General features: G+C 53.4%; 8 protein-coding genes across 8 annotated transcripts; 5 read left to right on the forward strand and 3 right to left on the reverse strand.

The window, feature by feature from the left end:
* Positions 1 to 35: 35 nt before the first annotated feature.
* Positions 36 to 1327, reverse strand: PG998_013002 (uncharacterized protein; the record flags this gene model as incomplete). The annotated part of the gene is made up of 3 exons (XM_066879818.1): positions 36 to 469; positions 952 to 1078; positions 1148 to 1327. The coding sequence occupies 3 exons, from the start codon at positions 1325 to 1327 to the stop codon at positions 36 to 38; spliced, it is 741 nt and encodes a 246-aa protein (XP_066726202.1).
* Positions 1328 to 2551: 1224 nt separating this feature from the next.
* On the forward strand, positions 2552 to 3367 carry PG998_013003 (uncharacterized protein; the record flags this gene model as incomplete). Its single annotated transcript, XM_066879819.1, has 3 exons — positions 2552 to 2882; positions 2938 to 3206; positions 3254 to 3367. 3 exons carry the CDS (start codon positions 2552 to 2554, stop codon positions 3365 to 3367), a joined length of 714 nt encoding a protein of 237 aa, XP_066726203.1.
* A 1381-nt stretch (positions 3368 to 4748) lies between these two features.
* PG998_013004 (AAA domain-containing protein) lies at positions 4749 to 8452 on the forward strand (the record flags this gene model as incomplete). Its single annotated transcript, XM_066879820.1, has 2 exons — positions 4749 to 6459; positions 6531 to 8452. The coding sequence occupies 2 exons, from the start codon at positions 4749 to 4751 to the stop codon at positions 8450 to 8452; spliced, it is 3633 nt and encodes a 1210-aa protein (XP_066726204.1).
* Positions 8453 to 8901: 449 nt separating this feature from the next.
* Positions 8902 to 9542, reverse strand: PG998_013005 (uncharacterized protein; the record flags this gene model as incomplete). The annotated part of the gene is made up of 3 exons (XM_066879821.1): positions 8902 to 9229; positions 9323 to 9372; positions 9423 to 9542. 3 exons carry the CDS (start codon positions 9540 to 9542, stop codon positions 8902 to 8904), a joined length of 498 nt encoding a protein of 165 aa, XP_066726205.1.
* A 513-nt stretch (positions 9543 to 10055) lies between these two features.
* On the forward strand, positions 10056 to 10710 carry PG998_013006 (uncharacterized protein; the record flags this gene model as incomplete). The annotated part of the gene is made up of 2 exons (XM_066879822.1): positions 10056 to 10112; positions 10198 to 10710. 2 exons carry the CDS (start codon positions 10056 to 10058, stop codon positions 10708 to 10710), a joined length of 570 nt encoding a protein of 189 aa, XP_066726206.1.
* A 1421-nt stretch (positions 10711 to 12131) lies between these two features.
* PG998_013007 (uncharacterized protein) lies at positions 12132 to 12483 on the forward strand (the record flags this gene model as incomplete). The annotated part of the gene is made up of 2 exons (XM_066879823.1): positions 12132 to 12187; positions 12321 to 12483. The coding sequence occupies 2 exons, from the start codon at positions 12132 to 12134 to the stop codon at positions 12481 to 12483; spliced, it is 219 nt and encodes a 72-aa protein (XP_066726207.1).
* Positions 12484 to 13868: 1385 nt separating this feature from the next.
* Positions 13869 to 14816, forward strand: PG998_013008 (uncharacterized protein; the record flags this gene model as incomplete). The annotated part of the gene is made up of 1 exon (XM_066879824.1): positions 13869 to 14816. The coding sequence occupies one exon, from the start codon at positions 13869 to 13871 to the stop codon at positions 14814 to 14816; it is 948 nt and encodes a 315-aa protein (XP_066726208.1).
* Positions 14776 to 15531, reverse strand: PG998_013009 (uncharacterized protein; the record flags this gene model as incomplete). The annotated part of the gene is made up of 1 exon (XM_066879825.1): positions 14776 to 15531. The coding sequence occupies one exon, from the start codon at positions 15529 to 15531 to the stop codon at positions 14776 to 14778; it is 756 nt and encodes a 251-aa protein (XP_066726209.1).
* Positions 15532 to 15800: the final 269 nt, after the last annotated feature.

Below are 15800 nucleotides of genomic sequence, written 5' to 3' on the forward strand. Positions count from 1 at the left end.
GTCCCGACGATCCTGTCGGGCACCGCTGTACTCAATCACCGTCTTGCGGCTTGGGTCGTACATGTCGACCTGAAAGGTAAAGCCGTTCGTGGGGACTGCATCATGCTGACGCCGAACCACGAGGAGGATCCAGACGGTGTTCTGCTCGTCGGAAGTGACCTCATCGCAGGTCGAAGCTTCCGCGACAAGAACTTGGAGATGGTGTCGAGACGTTGGGCATCGGAGAAGTCCATGGGAGGGGGCTGGGGGACAGTGTAGGGTAGTCGAAGCTCGATGGTGACATCTTCGCTGTCGGGCTTGGGCATGAGGTCCAAGTCTGACGTGTCATGGATGTCGGCCAGGATGAAGAACTTGGTGTAGGCGGCATCGAACTTGCAAGATTCGAGTGCCAAGGCGCGAGCCTGGATCACCTTGGTGCTGAGGGTAGCCCGCTGGCCCTGAGGGTAGTCCGCTGGCCCTCGTCGTGGAGCTGCTCGAACAGTGAACCGTAGCTGAGTGTGACGGCGCGCTCTATCATGTTGCTAAACAAGAAGCGAGCGGGGTCATGAGACTCGAAGTTGACCTCTGCCGGGCTAAGCATTGTAGCAGGGGCAGTGCGGCTGCGTGCATATAGCCAGGGTATAAAAGGCACATCGGCTGCTGGAAAGCCTTCAGTTAGATCTTCATCCAATACACACTCTTTTGATCTTTTCACTTCTAGTAGGCCCTGGTGGCAGCACCGTACCAGGCGTTTCCAGCATGTTGCCACGATTGAAGCGGAGAGTCTTCATGGCACGAAGGGCAAGGGGGAGCAGAGGGTTGTCGTCCTCGGTGATCCAACGGGCGTTGAACTCAGGGACAAATCTCGGAGCTTGCGAGTCAACACGACTTGGTTGTTTGTTGCGCGCGTGAAACTCTGAGCGATATTCTTCTGCAGAGTGTTTAAGGCGGCCACATCTAGTCGCTTCTTACTGGTCATGGACTCGTCGAGGAGCTTGTCGAGCTCTGCCATGGAAGCATAGGTCTGAACCTGGTTCTGCTCCATATAATTGATCTGCTCCAAGAGGCTTGCTTCCAATGTTTCCATGCTCTTGGGGATCTGTTGGGAAACGTCAGGGTTCTGCAGCCGAAAAAGGAAGATGTCACGTTGGGGTAAAGGAAAACTTACGTGGGCGGCGGGGACGATGGGAGTGGTATGGTCAGCTCGGACATAACTCTGTGCCCAAAAGGTCTTGATCGTGGGGCGTTGCATCGGGCCACCAGGCGATTGGTCGGCAGACTTGTCCATGTCTCCGGGGTCTGAAGGGGTCGGGCGAACAATGACATTGTCCTGGGAGGAGGGCGCCATGAGGGTGTGGCTAGTGGACTTGGGTACAAGTGTCTGGATTTGATGAGTTAGTACATTTCCAAAATGACAAGATTGCGGGGGAGGAGTGTGAGGGCAACAAGTGAGGCCGAGCTGGAAAACAGCTTGGAAAGAATCAAGGATGCAAAAGGTTGGGAAGCCTGGAAAGCAGAGGAAAATGAAAATAATGCAACATACCTTGTGTGATTGCCCGTCAAAATACGTGGTTCTCATGGGAATACGAGAGGCAGTTGGTTTGTGAGAGAGTGAGTAGAGGGAAATGTGATAAAGGCGGGTGCAGATGGTGTGTTTTGGGTGTGTGCAGAAGATTGTAAGGTTGCCTATGGGGAGGGGAAAATAAGTCAGCTAGGCAAGGCCCACGTCCACATCCAAGGTAGCAGAAATGGCAAAGGCAAAACTTGGGTTGGGACTCACAATACAGAGGTTGCCAGGAAACGACTCTTTGCTATGAGCTTACCCACCGCTCATAGCGCACAGAAGCAAAAGGATCGATAGTGAGAGAGACTGGTCAGCTGAGGCTTACAGTCGGATATGATACTACTAGAAAATGTGTAATCGGACACTGGGGTGATTGGGCTATCAAGCGCACAACTTCAAGGTCAGCCAAGTCCCCCGGGCGGGAAAGCCAGCCAATTACATAGGCGTTTAGCTGAAGAAGGCTTGGCGGTTGTCAAGGTTAGTCTCAACGGTGGTAGTGGTCTTTAGCGCACATCTGCCCTGTGGAGCCGCTGTAGCCGCCTGGTGGAAAGTCAAACCAACGTCAGTCGTGAGGGATCGGGGCAGGCCCAGCAGGAGGGCCCAGTAATCCAGCAGGCTGGTAAGTGGTAATGCCGTACGAGTTCTTGTTCTTGGAAGCACCGCCATAACGATCTGCCGGGCTTACAAGCCGGCCAGATTAGACTAGACATTCACGGAGTAAGTTGAATTGAATTGGAGTCCCGCCAGTTCTGGGTGAGTGGCCCTCTATATTATAGCTGATTTGCGAATCGCAAGATGAATATTAGGGGTGACGGCAGTGTTAGTCGTGTCAACTCTACCGAGATGTGTGAAGAGTTGAATCGAGCCAGCTAGTTACCTGGAGTTGAAGATGCAAGCTAATTCGAGCTGCCACAGGAGATACAGCGAGTCCAACAATGAAGAACAGTTGTGTTGGTATTGGTGAAGGGCAGATGCTCGTTAGAGCTGGCTCCAACAACTTGGACTAGCATGCCTTCTACCCTTCGGCGGCAGACCCGAGCCACCAAAGAAACACCCCAGTTCAGGCTTCAACTTTTCACAAAGTCAGTCACGGTGCCTACCTCTCTGTTACTTCTCTCGCTGACCACTGATCTTCTCCAGTTCTTCCAGGCTTCCCTTCCGGCGATGGTAAAGGAAGCCTGGCACAATGCTATCCAAAGCTCCCGGCGCACGACCGCCACGATCATCTCATGCCCGAATGACGATCACCAGGACACATCAGTTACCCTCCATCTCCCATATCCCATCAACATGAGCCTTCCCCTACAGGTGACGACGAGGGTCGTCAGAGACATTGACGGTTTCAAAACCTCACGAGCAAGAGATCCCTGAAGTTGCTGGCGATCAAGTCTCAGATGCCGCTGCTGGAGAACAAGCCTCCGTCGAGGGAGACTGGTCCAACAATGATGTTTCTGATCGTCAAGCCGACCTTCCATCCACTGATTGGGGTGCCAATACCTGGTCTCCTCGGCAAGATACAGCTCCCGCTGCCGACCAGTTCTCAGATACCAGCAACCAAGACCAGGCCTTTGCCAACCAAGACTGGTCCAACCAGCCTCCTGTCGACAAGCAGTCTCATGCTGCATGTAATGCCGATCCCGTTCCCACCGCTGATCAGTCCACTGTCAATCCCACTGGCAACTACATGTCCCCCCCTATTCCCCTGCACAGGAGGTCACCGCCGATGAAGGATTTCCTCCTACGTCTGACTTTGGTGCCACTACTGGTGGCTGGGGTGACGCTGTTGGCGGCACCATCGCCTTCCCGGTTTTCGGCAGTCAGTAGCAAGTATGACAAATAGCAATAGCAAACAAGCAACAAGATGGGATACATTCACGAGGTCGCCAAGCTCTTCGGGCAATACTATGGATCAGGGCTGGGTTAAGGCGACATGTGGGCGACGGGTACATCACGGGACAAGCAGGATTCATATCGCAGGGCAAAGATGGATAGATTCGCCGTTACATAACTGGAACATCGTTCAACAACTAATCACATTGCGTTTCTTGCAGCGTAGGCCAATCGGTTACTTGCTATCCTATGTAGGCGTGAAATAGAGTTTCAGGGGGCAAGGCTGTTAGGCCTCAACTATAGAGCTGTCATTAGTGCTGTCGTTAGTCCTACAGTGCAGTGCCGCTCAGCAGCTACAGCGTTCACTGCTGATCGGTCTAGGCATTGACCACTGAAGTGCGCTGTAGCTCCCATATTAGAGACGTTTAGTGCATAACAATCAAGCAAACGTGCAAGTCCAGTTGCCACTCCATCAATTGAGCGGAGGTGAACAGTCGTCGGTGGGGGTCCTGTTTGGGGCTCAGGTGTAGGTAGGCAGGCCAGGTAATAGAATCTCAAGCCTTGCTGGAGCTTCTGCTCTTCTTCTTTCTTTCCTCACCCTTCTCGCCTTGCCAGCGAGGAGGGTCGCGGGTAGTGAGGTCCGCCATTACTACAAATTTCCCTTTTCTGCTATGTTTATGTGCATCCTGTGTCATTCATTTGACATCGTCGACCTCGCCGTCGACGCGTACAAAAAACGTACAACCCCGGGTGCAGTAAAGTCGACCCCGGTGTGTGATGGCCTCCCTCGAAATCACACAGAAGTCAAGCGATAACAAACCGTGGCGTACGCTGCCGTGGGACCCTTGGGAAGTCGACACCAAGCAAGTTATCAGCACTCCCGCAATCATCATGGCAACCCTCCCTCCATAAATCACTTGTTCCCTGTGAGTACTCCCGACATCCTCCCTGAGCCCATGCCCATAGCACCAGGCACAGGTGTTGGCCACAGATTTTGCCTTAGGGTTTACTGACAGATGTCCTTCCAGATTTCCTCCATGAAATTTCGATCACACCCACATTACGAATCTCCCTCCCACACTCACCCTCCACCTTCACCGCAGTGCAAGCCCGACAACTACAAGCACACGATCATCCTATCCCGGCACCACTTCAAGAATACTTGCAAGTCCGACAGCCAACACCCGCATTAGGTATGCTTCATCCCATTCCCTGTCTCCCTTCAGCCTTTGCTTTTTTTTTTGCCGCCTTGAATTTTTTCAAGCAGTATTTCCTTGCCCAGTCCCGCCTCGTGGCCTTGCCTTCACCCTCTCTTGGGGCTGTTGCCTTTGACCAAGTAACTGACTTGCCCTAGACCTTCACTCTTCTACCCACCATGGCCACCCAACGAAAGTGTTTGACGTTCGTCGATGGCAAGTTGGCTATGCTATACACTGACGAGTATGTCGAAAAGCTGGGCGCGACAGATGAGCCTGGTGCAGCAGCAACCATGATCACCCTCAAGTACCCCAAGTTCGGCTATCCTGAGATTTTGATCTCCTTCCAATGGGGAACCAAGCATAGCATGGTTGACATTGCCACTGCCCAAATCATCTGCAAGCCGTCCGCTGTCACCCACAGGCCCATTGGCGTTCTCTCCACCGCCAAGGACTTTGCAGCCTTTTCCAAGATACGTGGCCTTCCTGCCCCAGCTGAAGATGAGCAAGCTGTTTTCCTCAATCTCTTTGTCCGCCCTGGTGGTATCATGTTCACTTTCGACCAGAAGCATCGTGCGAACTTTAACAGGCTCACCCATCGCTATGGCTCACAGCTAGCGGAGTCGGCCAAATTGTTCAAGGGCCTCTTCGCCAACTTGGATGAAGAGATCAATCTGGAATTCGTCATGAGCAACGCCAATAAGATGACCATGGAAATGGTCAACGAATTCAACGCCAGATGGATCACAGAGGACCAGAACCCTCTGCTCCCACTCGCTGCCCGCACCATGAGCACCCTGCATTTCCACCGCGGAAATATTCTGAGTCCAGCTGAGACCAACTTCGAGTTGCTGGATCCGCCCCAGTATCGGTTCGACGACATGGTGGAGCGAGCTGTCAAGCTTTCGTACGGTACATTCTACGAGCAGTTGTATGATGAGAGCCAGCGTGCTCTGCTTGCAACCAAACCCATCATGGCCCGAGCGTTGGCAGTTGAAGGAAGCAAGGTGGATGGCGTTTACACGAGGTTCTTCATCTTGACGGACATCGCTGATGAGTCTGATATGGACCTGATGCCAAAGGCTGACAAGGAGAGTGTCACCCTCGAGCTTTTTGTCCCTTACACCGCTCCCAAGATCCCCAACATGCCCCTCGGTATCCTCGAAGACAACCCCAGGGTTCGGGCAACACGCGTCGAAGTGCCTCGTAGCCTCCGCTCGATGGCTTCAACCATGCTCATCGCTGATGTGCCGCACGTCCGGAACTGGCCCGAAGAAGCTGGTGCGGCACCCTACCTCAACCTGGAAATACCTCTCCTGGAGAAAGGTGCGGACCTTGAGAGCACTGCCAAGAACGCCATGGACCGCGAGCAGTCCCTCAAGGGCCAGAAGAACCCTCATCTCTTCAAGATGCTTGTTCATCGCGACAGCACTGACACGACCATGAATATGGAGCTGTCGGTTCTCTCCAAGTTCGCTGTCGCTGAGGAAGACCATTCTCCTTGGGCCCAGTTGAGTCGCTGGATGCTCAACTTCAAGGGTCAAGTCATCCCCCATCGCGTCTTGCAGATGTTTCCGATTTTGAAGGCTGTCAGCAACAAGGCAAAGGTTTTTAATGCCCAGACGCCTGATCGTAAGTCTGCTGTCGACGAGGATCCTTCGGGCGTCAATCCCGTGGAATCTGCACCCTCTGTTCACTCGGCTCCCACTTCTGATGCCACTCTCCTTGACGAAGGCCTAGTTGAGCGCTTTTGGTTGGAGTATTTGTCACTGGACAAAGATCAGCAAGCCTGCTTCCTGGATATGGAGTCTCTGCCATTCGGTATCCAAGCTGTCTTTGGAGTCCCCGGTGCTGGCAAAACTCGCCTGATGCTGCTCGTCGTGGCCATGTGTTGTTCCGCCAAGATGGACTTGGCTTATGCCGAAAGTCTCCTCCCTTCGCAAGCGGATGACTCCGGCAAGCCCCCCTTGCTGATGCCACCAAGATCATTTGGCCCCAAGCGCTCATCTCTGGACCAGTCAACACGCAGGTTGATGATGTCTGCTACAAACTGCAGGAGCTCATCGAGCGTCTTGAGTTGCCCATCAATGTTATCCGTCTCAACACGATCGAGCGGGAATTGAGCAATGTCCTTAACAAGGACCGCGAACAGAAGGATATTGCCTACAACCATCTTCCAGATTTTGACATGCATGTCACAACTGAGAATGAGCTTTCCAAGTTGCTAGGCACCTTTCATGCTGATCGTATTGAACGTCGCAAGATCAAAGGTGGCGTTCTTTCCGCTTCCGAGAGTGCCTGGTACATGGTCGAGAACAAACCTGATCATCCCAAGGTGGCTCCGATTCTCGATCTCATGAACCTTCGCAGCAGGTCACCGCTCGAATTCAAGTTCGCAGCCTCCCGTTACCGTCAGCTTTGGAAGGACTTGATCGTGTACATCATCCAAGGAGCCCACATTGTGGTTGGAACCCCCGTCACTGCCATGAAGATTGCAACCATGGTTCCTGACGAGTCGATCTTCAACCCCCAGATCGTCTGGAGTGATGAGGTTGGCCGAGCCACCGAAGCCAGTGGACTCGCGGCCATGGCTTTCTTCCAGAATGCTTTGGTCCGCTTGCTGTCGGGAGACCCAAACCAATGCGAGCAGATTGCTTTCTCTCGCAGCGGCACCACCCATGCCAAGGAAAGCGACAAGTACTTCATCAACCCATTTGTGAAACAGTACACCACGTCAATCATCAAACGAATGAAGGAATGTGATGCCCCTGTCTCGTATCTACGAATTTCACATCGCATGCGTGGACAGCTTGAGGTATTCCCCTCCCGCCAATTTTACGGCAATCGTATGACGTCCCCGCCTGTCGGCCACCACGACGAGGTTCAGCGCTGGCGCCTATTCCTCACGCTGTACTGCCGTGAGATCATAGCCTCTAGTCTGTATATCAGTCTCGAGAAGGGCTCTGAAGTCAAGGACTTGCAAAGCTACACAAATCCAATGAACGCTCGTTTCGTTGTCCATCTGGCCTTGGACATTTTCAAGAACGAGGTGTGTGGCCAGAATCCGACCAAGTCCGCTCCTGGAAAACGGGCCAAGATTCTTATCATTGCCGCCTATGCCAGTCAGAAGATGCTGTACCAGGCGTTGTTTGCCAAACTGTCTCCTGCTGAGTTTGTGCCCGACCTCGTCGAGATCCGCACCATCTTCGGGGCGCAAGGCCACGAGGCCGACGTTGTGATATTTGACACCGTCCGTACCACCAAACTCGGCTTCCTCACCGAGAATGCCAACGTAAACGTAGCTCTTACCAGAGCTCGTTACGGTCTCATTGTCGTTGGTCAGAATGACTGCTGGAAGGATTCCGGCTCATCTGTCTTCAACAACCTTTGCAGATATCACATAAAACTCGGCGCCTTGCGCTATGTGAAAGATCACAGGGAAGGTCTTGACTGTCGTCGTTGCCATGGCAAGCACCCCGCAGCTGGATGTAAAAGTCGCGTTATTTGCCCCAACTGTCCCGAAGGATCAAATCACCATCATGTTCGTAACTGCTGGGGCAGCAATATACAGAACATGAAGGCTGACTTCCCTGCCGGGTACACGCTCCCTAAAATCCTCAAACACCACCAGAAGGCTCGCGAGGGTTTGACCCTGCGAGAGATGCGTGGCTTGGAGAACCCCAAAGGTGATGACAAGGAGGCCCAGCCTTCGAACCCTTCCAACTCCACCCCAGTTGATATCTCTGAGGAGAAGGCATCACAGGTCTTCGAAGCCAACCCGGGCAAGGTTGTGGAGACGCGCAGTGCAACGCAGCAAGAGCCTGAGGGAAATGACGGCGGTTACGGCGGTGGCGACGGTGTCGACGGTGACGGCTGTCCGTAGTAAACAAGTGGACATCTTTGTAGGACTAAGGATAGGCAGGGCTTGGAGTTTTGATTCTCAAGAAAAGCTATAAATTGCATTAAGTGTGATTCTTAGAAGCAGATAGCAAATACAACAAGTCTGCATAACTAACTAATTTGTTCTATGTGTCCATGAGCAATCGATGATGACGAGGTTCAAGTGACGAGGTGCAACTGACAACGGGGAAGAGGGAGTATCACACGATCGACTGTATTCCTGACGCCTCCTCGGAGAGGTACGATGTCGTGGTACTGCACCACGAGAGAGTATCACAGTCCGTAGATCATCGTGCTTGAGTTTCCCAGGAAGTAAAAAGTTCGATTCTATCTTGTAGCATATCTACTAATCACCAGAAAAAGACATCTTCGCCCTGGTCGACTTGGCTTCCCTGCCTTTACTTCCACCTGTGCCTTAGGCCCTTCTTCGCGTTATAATGGGTATTCTGTTTGGTCTGTCTCGCAGGTTTCTTCCAATTCGTCTCGTTCGCCGGGACTGTTCCGCAGTCGGAAAGTTGCTGGGTCTTCATGTTGGTCGACGATCGTGATTCGAGTGGGAGGGCTTCGCTCGAGGTGCCGTTTCGTGGGCGTCGGAAAGCTGTTCGCGGTTCGTCGGTTGGAAACGCCTGAAGTTGTATGTGTCGCGAAGGAGGACTCGTGGCATTGGACGTTGTTGGGAGGAGCGATCGAAAGCTGTGGTGACGGTGCGACAGAGGATGAGATTTGTTGTTGGAGGTCTTCCTTTCGGTGGAGGGTGGGACTGGGCATGCCGAAGGTTGTTTGGTAATTGGGTTAGCAGTCTTCAACAGTTTGGCCATGGAGATCAGTAAGGGACCAGGCATCATGAACCGACCTTGTATCACCAACCCCTTGCTGTTCTTCGGTTCCGTCTCGGACTCCGGACTCAAGAGGGCAGTCTTCCAGAATGCTTAGAGAGGTTTTGGCAGACTGACCATAACCACGGCCAAATCTTCGGGGCACGGCTGCGCAGCGAAAGGTCGAAGGTCAACACGGACAGGGTGCTTGAGAGCTCCAGCAACGGCCAGCCACTCTCCATCAAGCCGTACACTCATTGGCGCTGATAAATACTTCGAGACAGTATGGTGGGTGACTTCGACCAGGCATGTGAGGTTTCCATGGAGAAGACAGTCAATTGATGAATGGACGTCTGAGCCTCTGTGGGCTGAGCCTCTGGGCTTCTGGGCTTCTTGGGGCATTGCCCAGTTGATAGGCCTATGGATCCATCAAACCCAGCACCTGCCTGCCTAAGGACCGCTGTAACTGTGCACTGGACTGCACTGGGTGTAACCCTTTACAACGGCGCAGAACTGCCAGCATACAACTGAAACTCCTAATCCCACTGGCGACAGCTGCTATTCCCACCCAAACCGTGGCGATTTCAATGTGAACCGGCAAATATCACGAAAACGCGCACCGGGGATTTGCCCTATTTCTGCTTTGATCGTGGCAACTCTCAGTGAGCAGCTGTTGTGCTGGCCCCTTTGGTCTCGTTGGGGGTGCACGAATGGTGGTGAGTTGATGTCGTCGAATGCCCAGGGGATCGCAAAACCCCTCTCCTGAACACGATGCCTGATTTCGACGGGCGCTTCCCACCAAGGTTGCGGCAGCTGAATCAAGAGGGAGTGAGTCGATTCCCCAGACCTGATCTCTCTCTTGCCTGTGAAATAGGGACTTTGGAGCTCCTTGTTACTGACATCATGCTAACAGGTCAGTTTTGCCATCCCAGTTTCCGATCGACCGCCACTTTCCACCCATACCTTCAGCTCGGGGCCAGCTCGGTGCCAGGGCTTTCCAACTGCGCCGCTAATCGAGCAACCCGAGATGCAGAGTACGATGTCGCCGTTCCAAGACATGTCCGCTACGAGATCCGTTTCCACCGCCCGACCAGACCCAAGCCCAGACGACCGACGCTCCTCCTACCTCACTGGCAGCCTGCCACGACCTACCAACTGTCGACACCACCTTTCCTTCCTGCCCCAGATCGCTCGCTGCGACCAAGAAGACTGCTCATTAACAAGCGTCAGAGCGCGGGTTTGCTCCAATAACGCGAGGCGCAACAAGGTGGACGGCGCAAAGCCACCGCCCGAAATTCGGGCCGCACTGCCCCTCATCCGAGCAGCCTTTTCCGCAGCCCCTTTCGAGCAAAGATCGCCGACTTCCCAACACCCGTGCCTTGAACGCACCATACTATTCCATGCCCGCCGGCAAGCTCTGTTCTAATCGGTGAACCAAGACCATGGTCGATGATGGGGCGCAATCGGCGATCTGCCAACATCAGATTGCTCACCAACATCCAACAGAACACCCACTCGATGTCGCATTGAGAAGAACAGCACCGGAGCACACTTTCGCATGATCACGGCCAACGTTTTCGAGTCAATACGATGCTGTCGGGCAACGCCTACGTGCGGTTTCAGCGTTGCTGGAGATCCAGTGGTGCCCCCTTTTGATCTTCTCGGCAAACCAAGTCCAAGGCTGGAGCAAGAGGTCACCCCGTTGCGTTCGAGTTGCCTGTGCCGTCAATCCTTTTGGCAAAGAGCTACTCGGCCACGGCTGGAAGATAGCAGACCAGTTCTCACAACTGTGCATGCACCTGTACATCCTCCGTCTTGTGTTCTAGATCTAGGTAGTCGCTTACACTACTTGCACATACATTGCTCTAATGTCCGCGATACCGTGACTGCTGTAGATATCCATCCGTGGCCCCATTCTTCGCTGGCGCTGCCAGAAACCATGCGCCATCTCGTGTTCCGAGAAGCACCTTGTCTTCGCGATGCCGAAACATCACCCGGGGAAAGGCGCGACCAGCTGTCGCGACACAGCGAGAATAGTTCCGGAAAACCACTGTCCCATTGAGGGATTTCTCGTCCTTGTGTCCAAACCTCGGTAGACGACTCGGATGAAGTCTTTGGTCTCCCCCCTGGAACCTACGATCGGGACTCTCTGCCGCTCTGGACAGGGGCAGCAATTCCAAGCTGGCATCTCGGGGATGATGCACATCTCTCTCTTTTGCCCTCGCCCTTGCAGACTTGTTGCGTACGTTATTGGCGGTCCTCTTTACGCCCCTTCGGATCTAGATAACAGTCTACATTGAGTACTTGCTACTTTTGATTCCGCGTTCCTGTCGAGGGTTGGAGTAGTTTATCGCCAATCCCCTGGTACCTTTTGAGCACATGCGGCGTCAGGAGTGGCAGTGCTTCTCCCCGAAACTTCCTGGCAACGAGATAATGCCGACCCTCTCGGTGCGGAATGCCTCCTTTTTTTCCAGAATAAGCTTCGTAATGATGTCACATTGATCTGCTCCTCCTTACTCTACATGCCATTCCTACTTGCAAGGCTACTATTCTCGCGTGGCCCGACGCGCTCAAGACACCCTGACACAACCTTCGAGCTGCAATGACTGCCATATGTAGTACCGAATGGATCCTGCTAGCCTACCTGTATTTTGGAAATGAAATGCCTTGCTTTCCGGTCGAATCCTTTCCTTTTTGGGCAAAAACCAGTTGGTTGATATTAAGCCATCGTGGAAGAAAGCCGTCAACCTCTTGCCTCGATCTACTCTTCTCTCTTTTTCCTTCTTTAGCCGCACATACACACACACACCCAATACGACGACGACGGCGATGACGATGGCGGTAATGATGAGCGATGATCCAGATAACTGGACCAAGGCCGGCGTCGTCGGCACATGGATCTGGTTTTTTTCTTTTTTGGCGCCATCTGCGCCATGACCGCCATCCACTAGGTCTATATCTGAGGAAAGAGGCTTTCTTGCGTCGCTGTGCCGGTGCCAGCTCTTGGCGAAATGAAGCGCGCGTTTCTGCTGGCAGTGCTGGCGCTGTTAGTGGCCCTGGCGATGCCGATAAAGGCCAGGGCGGCGCCCCCAACCCTACAATGGCCCTGACAGGCCCCGGCAGCAGCGGCAGCAACACCAACACCAACCAGATGCCAATGGAGGACCTGCTGGCCAATTTGAAGAAGGATGTCCGGTAACACCACCATCACCACCACCAGAGAGACCACGCTCTGCAAGCCCGCCCCCTGGGCGCAACGGGCTAGGGCGGCAACGGCGGTACCGTCGTCTTCTCTTCGAGTGGCAGGGCAAGTTGAGCATGTCGAGCTAGATTGGCGGCCCCATTATCGCCGCTATTATGAGATGGCTGTTGGTCCTTGGATGCACACGCTCCGTGGCCCGCGGCCTTCGCCTGACTAGCGAAGGGGAGATCAAGGAGGCGGCTCGCCGCAGCCAGACCTAGAAGCAGGAGAAGGAGGCCGAGGAGAAGCAGGAAATCAGCGAGACCGCCGGAACGGCTGCAGCTGCGGCTGCTCCTACTGTCGCTCCCGCTGCTGCTGCTGCTGCTGCCTCGTCCCCTCAGGGGCCCGAGGGTGAGGGAGAGGGAGAGAATTAGGAGAGAGAGAGAGACAAAGAGAGAGACCGATAATGGTGTATGGCCGAGGACGCACGCTGGTCCAAGGCCGCGGTTGTTGGTAGTTGGGTGGGCTTCCTTGTCGGCGCCATCACCATCGCCTCGGTCATCTGCAAGCGCGGAGTCCAATTTGGGGGTGGGTGCGCGATGTTGAAATGAAAGATGAATAGCATAGATTACATACTACAACTACAGCTACATATTGGGGGAAGAACGTCCTACTTATACTTCTCGGCCATTGTTCACATGTACAGTACAGTCACAATAGTGCCTAGACATGCCCATTTGACACGCGACGCTGCCACTGCCCTGTTCGCTTGAGCTGCTCGCCGCCTCGGCTGTTTCCCCGTCCCCGACCTCGATGAGGGCCAGCAACCTCCCGCTGGTCCCTCCGACAGCAACAACAATGCTCCCGACCCTGTCACTGGTCCCGGCGCCCCCGCCAACAACCCCGTCCCAAACGATGTCAACGCAGCTACCACCGCCACCAACGCGTATGTCTTGACCGCCGTGCGGCAGGCGGCGGAAGCCGGCGCGTCCACCGCAGCCAAATAGCTCGTCCAAGAAGCGTTTGCAGGGGCTAATAATAACTAAAGGGGAGAGGAATAGAGAGAGGATGAGAGAGAGAGGGACTGTGTGTGTAAGAGAGTGTGAGAGAGAGTAAGTATTTTTTACAATTAATGAATGATGAAAGGTTTGGTCGCAGACAACCTTGGCTACTAATGATGTTCCGTTTGCTATCCACAGTGGGATGACAGCTATTGTAGAATAGCTACAGTGGAATAATAGCTGGAGTGGGATGATATCTAGAGCCGGACAGCAGCTATAGTATAATAACTGGTATAACTGGAATAGAATGCTATCCAGAGTGGGATAGTAGCTGGGATAACAGCCGGGATAGTAGCTGGAGGGAGTTGGGTGGCCTGGCCTGCCTGTTGCATTGCGGCGGTGATGGACGCCACGGATCATGTTGAGGCCCGTGAGATGGGCACCGACGACGTCGATGTGGAGGCCGAAGCCGAGATGGAGATGGATGAGTTGGCCAATGACAAGGAAACCGCGAACATTGACCAAGGCGAGACCGAAGAGGATGCTCTTGATGGAGATGGCGATACTGAGATGGGCCAGAACACTGAGGCCACAATCGAAACCCACACGGCCTATCGCCTTGTTTTCAGCCCTGTCATCAGTGCCAAGTTCCAGCGCATCATCATGGATGAGGCCCATGCGTTGCGCAACCCCAAGTCTGGCTACTCTCGGATGATGCGTGTCTTTCCTCGCAAAAGCTCGATCCTAATCACCGCTACCCCTTTTCTCAACACGATGAGTGATATCCACGGGCTGTTGAACCAGATCCACGCTTTCTCTCAGCTAAACATGAGCGACAAGGCCTTCAATCCTGACCTGCTGGACGAGGACTGTGATTCTTCCGAGGTGGGATACGACCAGGCCGCAAAAGCTCCTGTCTTTAACCCGGCCGCCACCTACGAGGATATCAACATTGTCAAGGAGTTTGCCATAAAGACTGGCAAAAAGCCTTGGTCAATTTTGCCACATTACACCTCGCGCATATCCGGTGACGCAAACGGCGCCAGTACGGAAAGCGATCTGATCTACAAGTCGGGCATTGAGTGTGTCCAGTTGCGGCGGACAATGCAGGACTCAGTCAAGATCCTGGTGACTACAACAGATGAGGATGGGGTGGAAACAGAAGTAGAGGAGCTGAAGTTTCCTGGACAGAATATCCCCGCCAGCGTGGTGCGCATGAAGGAGCTGTCATTCAAGGGTCTTACTCCCAAGGACGAGGACATGCACAAGATCTACCAATACACCAACATCATATTAATTCCTATAGGAACTATAACAGCCCAATCAATATATCACATCTGGCAATGGTGAGACTGTCCTTGGCGGCCTTGGCGTCACTGTCGGCTGCCTCGGCAAAGAAACGGACTCGTTCCTTTTCCTCGACCAGGCGTTCAAGTATTTGCCCTGCTGTTCTGTAGACCACGGATTTCATGCGGCAGGCCCCTGCACATGCCTGCCAGTAGGTTGGATGCTCCTCTTCCCCTAGAACCAGACTCACAGTTTCTCTAAAGGCGCACGTCGTGATGCAAACCACCCTTGTCCCGTCCTGCCGCTCCCAGTCGACCATTGCGGAGACCAACCTGAACAACCTCTCAACCTCGCGTTGGGTCTTGCGTCGGCGCACTACGAAGCAGGCGTATGGGTGGCGTTGGCAATCTGCAGCTATGCAGCAGGCGGCGAAATCGCATAGTTGACGAATTCGAGAAGAAATGCAGAGGACATCGATACTGTCATCCAATTGCTTGACATCCTCCAACTTGTGATTGACTCGAGATATTACTTCATTAATAATCCGAAGGACTCTGGCATCTTGTGGTCGTTTTGTAGCTGCCCCGGCTCCAATACTGACGCCACTAGAACCGAAGCATGCCTCTTCGTAGCTTGGTGGCAGTGCATCAAGGAGATCCGCAGCACACGTGTTGTCGGCAAGAGGGTGTGAGCCAGGAGCATCACTGCGTCCATCTTTATTGATGATGGTGCGTTGTAGCCGCTTTGGTAGCAACTTCAAGAAAGAGCGGCCTTGCATGTTGTGGGTGTTAAAAGGTGGTTTAATGTTGATGATGTATGTAACCAGATCCGTGTGAAATTTGGATAACGTTGGATGGAGATACCGGTGACGTGGAGGAGGTCTTGTCGTAAGTGGTTTTTAGTGATGTCGCCAGATGTGGGATGAAAGAATTCTTAATGGCTATTATTTCACTGGAAAGAGGAGTGAGCGAGGCAGCCTCTATATATAGGATATACCTGGTTATCGGAGAAAGCTATTTAATTGTGTGCGGATATTTTGGGAGTCAT

This window comes from Apiospora kogelbergensis (assembly GCF_038363985.1).
Source record: "Apiospora kogelbergensis strain CBS 113332 chromosome Unknown utg000008l_segment0_segment0, whole genome shotgun sequence".
In the NCBI taxonomy this organism is placed as follows: domain Eukaryota; kingdom Fungi; phylum Ascomycota; class Sordariomycetes; order Amphisphaeriales; family Apiosporaceae; genus Apiospora; species Apiospora kogelbergensis.